The 9,757-nt window shown below is 49.5% G+C and overlaps 1 protein-coding gene across 1 annotated transcript in view; it reads right to left on the bottom strand.

Moving 5' to 3' along the window:
- Nucleotides 1-1,370, bottom strand: part of LOC103252205 (serine/threonine-protein phosphatase PP1-beta) — a 24,855-nt gene extending 23,485 nt beyond the window's left edge. The window contains exons 1-2 of the mRNA XM_021708621.1: nt 1,217-1,370; nt 20-363 (exon numbers count right to left, since the gene is read on the bottom strand). Of these exons, the coding sequence (XP_021564296.1) occupies nt 20-363; nt 1,217-1,370 (498 nt within the window). The remainder of the gene's footprint in view (nt 1-19; nt 364-1,216) is intronic.
- Between the last annotated feature and the right edge of the window lie 8,387 nt (nt 1,371-9,757).

Here is a 9,757-nt window from a genome sequence, read left to right as displayed (position 1 = left end):
CCAGCCTCGGGCGGCGTACGGATGCGCGCGGGGAGTGCGGCGGCCCGGCCGGGACTTCTTTACGGGCCATAGGGCGCGCGGGAGGGGGCGGGGCCGGGGCGCGGGAGGGGGCGGGGCCGGGGAGGAGGGAGGCGGGGCGGTTGAGCGTAACTGTCCGCGCGTGGGATCCTTCCGCCAAACGGGCCGAGCAAATAGGCCCCCTGGCCCGAGCGTGAGTTGCAAAGTTGCACGCGGGAGTTGGGGCCGGGGCCGGGGGTGGGGGAGTCGGGGGGCGGAGGAGTCGGGGGGCGGGAAAGGCACCGGGCACTCCGCGCGTTGCAGCCTCCCCGGGTTGCTGTACGTGGGGGCCGGGTGTTTCCAGACCTGGCCATGTGGAAGCCCGAGGATTTCGGGGGTCCTGGAATTTACCCCTCAAGATAAATCCGGAGTGGGGGTGGGCAGGGAGCGTAATTAAGAGAAGTAGATTGACTTGTTTTGGATTCCGATTTGCTGGGACTTGGGAGAAGCGAAAGGTTTATTTGGTAACCAAAGAGAGGGAAAAAATCCCTCTTCCAGACAAGTCAGTGTGAGCATTTATTCACTGAGTGGTGGGACTGTGGGTACTCTGTGTGTATGCAGTCTGTGCGTACGCGCACTTCTGTAACTTTACATTTGGGGGCAAAACCCATCCCCAAACACAATTTCATCATCCCTATCTCTGGATCACCTTCCTGGAACTCGCAAAGTTATATAATCCTCGGAGCGGTTACCCTGATTCCGGCCAGGGCGAAGTTGAACGAGCGCGTAAAAGGAGGGTTTGCAGCTCTCACGCGCCGGGCCGGGGCGGGAAGAGGAGCTCGGGGTTATAGCGAGCGGGCCGGGCTCTGCGGACGTCCCGGGCAACCTCGGCCACTCCCCTCGGCTTCCCAGCCTCCCCGAGAGCGCTCCTCTCCAGGGGGCTGCGCGGCGCCCTCAGCTGTGTTTGGACGTGCAGCCCACACCCGGCAAACGCGCGTCTCTTTCCTGACCTTTCCATTGATCTGTTTCTTCCTGCAGCGCTTTACAGTTTGCAACGCCTTTTCCCGCCCCCCAAGACATTCACTGTGTTTCCCAAGGCACGCAGGATGCACCAATTCCCGCCTCTGCATGCCACCAAGGTGATTGTGCCACCGGGCATCCGTCTCGGGAAGCTATGCGCCGGCCCCAGGGCCTCAGCGTGGGCTCCCTGTGTCCTCACTTGTGGCCCCCTCGCTGCTGGCACAGGGCCTTGAGGTTCGGGGCTCAGCCTCTCTCTCCGCTTTCCCCAGTCTCCCACTCACTCTCCCGTGCTGCGGCTCTGTCCACCAGAAGCCACACAAGTGCGGTTTGTCAGGCCAAGACACTGAGCCCATTTGGCGGCATGCGGGGGTCGGTGCCCAGTGCTGCTGTGAACATCTGGCTGTCAGGTCAGGAAGGCTCTGCTGGAGTCCACGAGGTCTTGGGCTCATCCAGGGCAGGGTGCATCATCGAAATGGCATGTAGTGCAGAAATATGAAAGGCAGCGATTCATTCAGCAGACAAATATTTATGGAGCACCTACCCTGTGCCAGGCATTGTTCGAGGTTGGGAAGCAGGGGTGAGAGAGGCAGACCAGGCTTTTCTCCAAGGAGAGTCATTTAGTAAGCCAGTCAGACAATAAACAAAGATGCAAATAAAAATATTAGCTTCTGATAAGTGCGGTGGGGAAAACGAAATGAAACAAATACTACTGCAGTCATTGTTTTTGTGCCAAAAAGTATCTCACTGACTCCCCAGGACGATCCTAGGGATTATGTACTATTTCCGATCACCCCCATTTTACAGGTGAAGAAAGTGAGGCACAGAGAGGCTAGGCTGTTTGCTGAAGGTCCCACCCCGCTAGTAAGTTACAGATCCAGTGCTGGAACTCAGCACAGCCTGAAACCAGAGCCCTTGTTCCTATTCAGTCAATCCCACGGTAGCACGTATTAGGCACACAGTCAATGCGGAACTTAATGGAATGTTTCTCTAACCACAGTCGGAGTGTCATAATTTTCCATATGCAAAATGGCAGGTGCGTTGACCTCTGTCACCATCATTAGGGCGGGAGGAGGACTTCAGACCCAGCTGGGGCATGGAGAGCCTCTGTCCCCAGGCTGTTCTCTCCTAGCCAACTCCCCTCCAGAGTCCAGTCTTGCTGGCACATGCCTGAGCCATGAGCTGGCTGCCAGTCTGAGTGTGGCATAGCTCGCCAGGGTGGGCCTTGGACAGCTCCTGGGAACCAGCCAGCAGCTCGCGGAGGAAAGAACTGACTCCCTATGGGCCTTTTTCTTATGACTTAGCAATGCTAGTGCCTTCCCCAAGGACCAGCAGATACAAGCACTTTGCCAGAAAGTCTACCCGCTTAATAGATGGAGTGTCCCTTCCCCTCCCCAGGCCTCAGTTTGCCTATCTGTAAAATGAGGGGAGCAGGTTAAAATGCACTTTTCAAACTGTCTTCTCTGGCTCCACAGGCTTTCTTAAAGGGTTGCTGAAGATGGTGGGGAGCTGATGATTATTTGAGAGGGGGCTGTGGCTAAAATACTGGAAAATCAATAGTATCTCCAAGGATTCTTAGACTTTGAATGGAATCCCAGTGCCTAAATGGACCAGGCCAATAACATGAAAGAATTTAGCCGGGCGCAGTGGCTCTCACCTGTAATCCCAGCACTTTAGGAGGCGGAAGCAAGAGGACTGCCTGAGCCAGGGGTTCGAGACCAGCCTGGGCAACTTGGTGAAACCTCGTCTCATCAAAAATAAAAATCCTGCGCCTTTGGGAGGCTGAGGTGAGTGGATTGCCTGAGCCCATGGGTTCAAGACCCGCCTGGGCAACGAGATCTCGTCTCTACAATAAATCAAAAAATCAGCTGGGCATGGTAGCGCATACCCGTAATTCCAGCTACTTGGAAGGCTGAGGCGGAAGGATCGCCGGAGCCCAGGAGGTCGAGGCTGCGGTGGCCGGGAGCGGCCACTGCACTCCAGTCTGGGCGATAGAGTGAGACTCCAACTCAAAATAAATAAATAAATAAATAAATAAAATATAAAAATAAAAATAGGCTGGGCTCGATGACTCAGCCTATAATTCCAGCACTTTGAGAGGCTGAGGTGAGAGGATTGCCTGAGCCCAGGGGTTCGAGGCGAGACCTCATCTCTACAATAAATCAAAAAATTAGCTGGGCATGGTAGCGCATGCCTGTAGTTTCAGCTACTTGGAAGGCTGAGGTAGAAGGATTGTTGGAGCCCAGCAAGTCGACGATGGGGTGGCCGTGAGTGTGCCACTGCACTCTGGTCTGGGCGACAGAGTGAGATTCCAACTCAATAATAATAATAATAATAATAAACTAGCCGGTGTGGTGGTGCACGCCTGTGTTTCCAGCTGCTTGGAAGGCTGAGGCAGAAGGATCACCTGAGACCAGCAGATGGAGGCTGTGGTGACTGCGAGTGTACACTGTACTCCATCCTGGGCAACAGAGTGAGACTGTGACTCAAAACAAACAGGCAAACAAACAAAAAACAAAAATAAGAATGCAGTGACTGGATAGAGACTGTGGCTAGCTGAGTCCACGTCCCAACTGTAGGGGCGGTCACTTCTTAGCTCCAGTTCACTGGGGCCACGTGAGAAACTTGAGCTCAGTGTGGCCAGATGCTCTGAGTTTTCGGTAGAACTTGGACATATGGATCTTTGTGTGAAATGCTCCCGTTTTAAAAAAGTTGGTCATGAACCCAAGTTGTTCTAAAACAGTGTGAAGCAGACAGAGCATATCCGTGGGCTACACTTGGCCCTTGGCCAACAACTTGAAACTCTGTTCTAGAAGGTTGGGATGAACCCTTTTCCTCCTCTTCTCCAATGTAATGAGCCCTAGGATTGCGGTACAATGACTGAAAGTAGCATAGGTGATGAGGTTGGCCCGCACATCTAGACCCTCTCTGGCTATTCTGGAGGTTTTATACAAAGCAGGGAACTATGGGAAAATCCACAAGTGAAAGCTTTTTGACAAAGTCCATAACTGTAGCTCAGCATCTGGTGGTATTACCCACAGGCACTGGTATTCTTTTGTCTTATGTTTATGGAGGTTTTGCTTGGCATTAGGTACTGTGTGAGAAACTGTGAATAAGCCACAGGAGTGAACAAGTCAGGCATAGTCCCTGCCCTCACAGGACTCCCAGTCTTGTAGAGGACACAGACAGGAACAGAGAAACCAATTAAAGAGGATAAATAATTTCAGAGAGTGGTGAATTTTATGAGAAAATTAGAAAGGGTCATGTGACCACATAGGAGAACCCTGAGGAGTTGACATTTGAGTCAGGATCTGAGGGGTGAGAAAGAGAAAGTCATGGGAAGAACTACACAACAGAAGAGCATTCCCAACAGAAGAAACAGCAGGTGCAAAGGCCCTGAGACAGGAACAGTCTTCCAGTGTTGGAATAGAAAAAAGGGCAGCATGGCTGGAGTGCAGCGAGGGGTGAGGGGAGTAGCAGGAGGGGAAGCCAGGAATCTCACAGAGAGGCAGGACCACTCGGGGCCTTATAGGCACGGGGAGACATTTGGATTTTCATCCAAGCCTAATGAGAAATCACTGTGGGGTTTTACGGAGAGGAGCAACACAATCTGATTTCATTTTTTGAAATAAGTTTCTAACTTTGGAATGATTTTCGACCTTCAGAGATGTAGCCAAGACAATTCAAAGGGTTCCTACATGTCTTTCAATTCCCCCTCATGGTAACGTCACAACCATGGCATTGCCCTTCATGTTTTCTAGCACTTAATCATCAAGACATGGTGGAGCATAACATATTACATAACGTCATTACCCAGACAGCATCTTCTAAATAAGGTCTGATTGCATTTTTAAAAGATCCCTTTGGTTTCTGTGAAGAGAATGGACTGCAGGTTGGCAGGACTGGAAGTTGTGAGACCAGGGAGCAGGCTGTTGGAAAATGTGACTTAGCCGGGTGCAGTGGCTCACACCTGTCATCCCAGCACTTTGGGAGGCAGAGGCGAGAGGATTGCCTGAGCCCAGGGGTTTGAGACCAGCCTGGGCAACATGATGAAACCTCGTCTCTACAATAAATAAATAAAAATTAGCCGGACATGGTGGTGCACGCCTATAGTTCCAGCTACTTGGAAGACTGAGGTGAAAGGATTGCCTGAGCCCAGGAGGTCGAGACTGCGGTGGCCATGAGCATGCCACTGCACTCCAGCCTGGACAACAGAGTGAGACTCCAAATTAAAAGAGAGAGAGAGAGAGAGAGAGAGAGAGAGAGAAGGAAAGAAGGAAAGAAAAAAGAAGAAAAGGAAGGAAGGAAAGAAAAGAAAGAAAAAAGAAAGAAACTAAAAAAAAAGAAAAAGAAAGAAAGAAAAACTCTGACTTTACTGCAGAGTCTCAGTTTTCTCATCTGCAATTTGGGGACACTATCGCACATCTCAGAAGGCTGTTGTAAGAATGTATCTTCCGGCCAGGTGCAGTGGCTCACACCTGTAATCCTAACATTTTGGAAGGCCGAGGCTAGAGAACTGCCTGAGCCCAGGGGTTCAAGACCAGCCTGGGTAACTTGACAAGATCTTGTCTCTACAATAAAATAAAAAAATTAGCCGGGTGTGGTAGTGCGTGTCTGTCGTTCCAGCTACTTGGAAGGCTGAGGCAGAAGGATCGCCTGATCCCAGCAGGTTGAAGCTGCGGTGGCGGTGAGCATGCTGCTGCACTCCAGCCTGGGCAACAGAGTAAGACCCCAACTCAAAAAAAAAAAAAAAAAAAAAGAATGTACCTTCCAATGTACTTAGGAAGCTAATAGGAATAGTGATGACAATGATGATGATGATAATAATGACAGCATTTATCGAGTGCTTACTGTGTACCCATTTCTATACTGACAGCCTTTCATGCATGATCTTAGCTCATCTTTATGCCGCTTTAGGAGTTAGGTTTAGAGAGGGGGAATTATTTGTAACGCAGCTAGGGAGGGACCAGAGCCAGGATTTAAACCCAGAGAATTGGACATCACAGCTCTCCCCTCCAGAGGAGCTGTGTTCTTGGGGATAAACGAGAGAAAATTCTTTGCGATGTCCCCAGGAGCCTTCTCCCAACAGGGGCATTTAAAAGACAGGCTATTCAAGCTCTCTTGAACCAGCACTGGCCCTCACGGAGTCTGCATTGTCTCTCTTTGAGAAGGCCCCAAATATACTTTCATCTGGACGCAGCTGGCAGAGAAATTAGGATGATGATCGCCTTGCTGGGTGTTCCTTAGCTTCGCAAAATGACTCACTCCGTGGTGGGGAAAGCAGCAAGCTGTCCCGGCATCTGGAGGGTGGATTGCACCGCCATTTGGAATGCAGTCTGGCAAAGGAGGCTCACTTGAGAGTAGGGACTCTCCCCCTGGGCGCTGTTGCATTTCGAGGCCTGTGGCAAGACGGCTTTGAAATCGTTCTGTCTCCCATCATTCTAAATATATGTTAAGTGCTTTGCCAAACACTACTAATGGTTGTCTACTAATACTAAAAGCCATCTTTTTTTCCGTATTTACTATGTACTAGGCTTTAATTAGCACCTGCTTTACATATGTCTTCCGGCCTTACTCCTTTTAAGATATAGCGTAAGTCATAGTTCCTACTTCATTAAAGAGGCCAAAAAATGTTTACACATTTTTTTCTTTGAGTTGGAGTGTCACTCTGTCGCCCAGACTGGAGTGCAGTGGCCGCTCCCGGCCACCGCAGCCTCGACGGGCTGGGCTCCGGTGATCCTTCCGCCTCAGCCTTCCAAGTAGCTGGAACTACAGGCGCGCGCTACCACGCTCGGCTAATTTTTGATTTATTGTAGAGATGAGGTCTCGCCAAGTTGCCCAGGTGGGTCTCGAACCCATGGGCTCAGGTAATCCATTCACCTCGGCCTCCCAAAGTGCTGGGATTACAGGCTGAGCCACCGAGCCCGGCCTACACATTTTAAGAAAGGAAAAAAGTTGTATTAAAAATGTAATACTCAAAGATAAATACAAGTCACGTTTGACTTCTGCAATTACAAGAGGTGCTCAAAGTCATGGTTACTATCAGCATCCAGACACTTCTGATGATGGCTAACATCGCTTAAAATGTGTATGCTTTTTTTGGCACCCCTGGTAGGAGCAGAAACTAAGAGTCAGAGAGGTTAGGCGTCTTGCCTAAACATACACAGCTAAGAGGCAGCAGAACTTGGATTTGAACCCAGATTTGTCTGACTCCAGAGGCAGTGCTTTCTAGCCATTCTGTTAGGCTGGGCATCTGAAGCCAGGGTCGTTAGAAGATCTATGAGGAAAAATATTTTAAAATAGCGAGTGCCAATTTGGACTCACATGTTGGAAAAGTCAAGTTCTAGTGCACGGTCCACACGTGGCTCACTGCGTGGCCTTGGGCAACTTGCTGACCTGATGTAGTTTGTGCACCACGCTCAGCAATCTCAGCCTCACCTCCCTCAAACCCGTAGAGATGGTTCTGTGAGCAACCATGCTATTAGCCATGCACAGTGCAGGGAGCTTTGCAGACGTGCATGCTCTTGTTTAATTTCATCCTCCCTGACTAAAGGGGGCGCAAGCGTTCCCACCAACCCTTCTAAAATCGAGGTGAAATTCACATAAAACTAATTATCTTAAGGCAGACAATTTGGTGGCATGGGGTACATTGGCAGTACCGTGCAAGCATCACCTCTGTTGTGTTCCAAAGCCTTTTTGTCACCCCAAATGGAAACCTGTACCCATAAAACATCACTCCCCTTCCTTCCACTTCTGGCAACTATCCATCTGTTTCCCGTCCCTCTGGACTTACCGCTTATGGACATTTCATGTGAGTAGACGCACACAGTGTGTGACCTTTTGTGCCTGGCTTCCTCCCCTTAGCTTAGTGTTTTCAGGCTCAGCCGCAGTGTAGCAAGTGTCGGGACGTCACTCCTTTTCAGGGTTGAACCCCATTTCTTGGTATGGATAAACCACGTTTTGTTTACCCATTCATCTGTGGATGACGCTTGGGTTGCTACAGACCCTTCTTTTCAGATAAGGGACCTAAGACCTAGGAAAGTGAAATGGTTTCCCTAAGATCACAGAATAAACACACAAGTTAACAGCTCTGGATTTTAAACTGTGAAGACCACACTTTTACCTAGTTTACCCGTATTAGAAATTCCTAGGTCGGGCTCAGTGGCTCAGCCTGTCATCCCAGCACTTTGGGAGGCCGAGGTGAGTGAATTGCCTTGAGCCCGCGGGTTCGAGACCCACCTGGGCAACTTGGTGAGACCTCATCTCTACAATAAATCAAAAAAATTAGCCTGGCGTGGTGGCATGTGCCTGTAGTTCCAGCTACTTGGAAGGCGGAGGTGGAAGGATCGCCGGAGCCCAGCAGGTCGAGGCTGTGGTCGCCGGGAGCGGCCACCCCACGCCAGTTTGGGTGACAGAGTGAGACTCCAACTAAAAAAAAAAAAAAAAGAAATTCCTGGGTGGGTACAGTGGCTCACGCCTGTAATACCAGCATTTAGGAAGGCCAAGGCGGGAGGATTGCTTGAGCCCAGGAGTTCAAGACGAGTCTGCAACATAGCAAAACCTTGTCTCTACAAAAAAAAAAAAAAAAATTAACCAGGCGTGGTGGTGTGCACCTGTAATCCCAGTTTCTCAGGATGCTGAGCTTTGGAGGTGGAGGCTGTGGTGAGCCGTGATTGTACCACTGCACTCCAGCCTGGGTGACAGAGTGAGACACTGACCAAAAAAATAGAAACTCCCTAACTCTGGTTGATTGATGATGAAAAAAAAGTTAATAAATTATTTAAAGCTTAGAGCAAAGTCCCCGCATAGATGCCTGCATTCACACTCCAGAGTTGACAAATGTCAACATCTGGCCATATTTGACTTAGATTGTATTTTTAGGGAACAAAGCAAACAGAGCATCATAACTGAGACTGTCTTTGAATTTCTTCTCCAACCTACTGGGCTTCACTTCCCCTCCCCAGAGGTAGCAACCAGCCTAAGATTGTTATGTGGGTGACTATGTTTTCAGTAGGTTATAACAATGAATAAACACACTAACAGTCAACAAAGAAGAAAACCAACAGCCATAACCCCCAGGGGCAGGTGGAATGAGTTTTCACAAAGCCAGATTTATTCCATTTAAAACACTGGCTTTGATTCTAAGAGTAGCACTTGCCGACTTTATGTATGTTAAAATGTCCTTCCAAGTATAAAATGTTGATAATAGTGACAGATATTTTGCAAGTGTCCCATTTGGCAAAAGAAAAAAATCAGGTTCTGGGAGAATGGAAAAATACCTTGTAGCATGTTTAGGCAGTGAGGGAAATGAATGAAACCGAGCTCTGCGTGTCACCACGGATTCCCTGGAAGCTAGTGGCATGTGAGCAAAAGCTGGCCGAGAGAGAGGGGGACTGTAGATTTCTCCTTACGCACACACTTAAAAAGGCAAAACAATATTATACATTTAGGGCAGTGTTTTTCAAACGTTTTGGGGACCACAGTGTGCTATAAAAAAGATATTTTAGCCAGGCGTGGTGGCTCACGCCTGTAATCCCAGCACTTTAGGAGGTGGAGATGAGAGGATTGCTTGAGCCCAGGGGTTCAAGACTAGTCTGGGCAACATGGTAAGACCTCATCTCTACAATAAATCAAAAGAATTAGCTGGGCATGGTGGTACTCACCTATGGTTCCAGTTACTTGGAAGGCTGAGGCAGAAGGATCACCTGAACCCAGCAGGTTGAGGCTGTGGTGGCCATGAGCA

This window comes from Carlito syrichta, unplaced genomic scaffold (genome assembly GCF_000164805.1).
Source record: "Carlito syrichta isolate Samal-C Ts95f unplaced genomic scaffold, Tarsius_syrichta-2.0.1 Scaffold63322, whole genome shotgun sequence".
NCBI lineage: Eukaryota > Metazoa > Chordata > Mammalia > Primates > Tarsiidae > Carlito > Carlito syrichta.
This window is presented reverse-complemented; position numbering and strand designations above follow the sequence as displayed.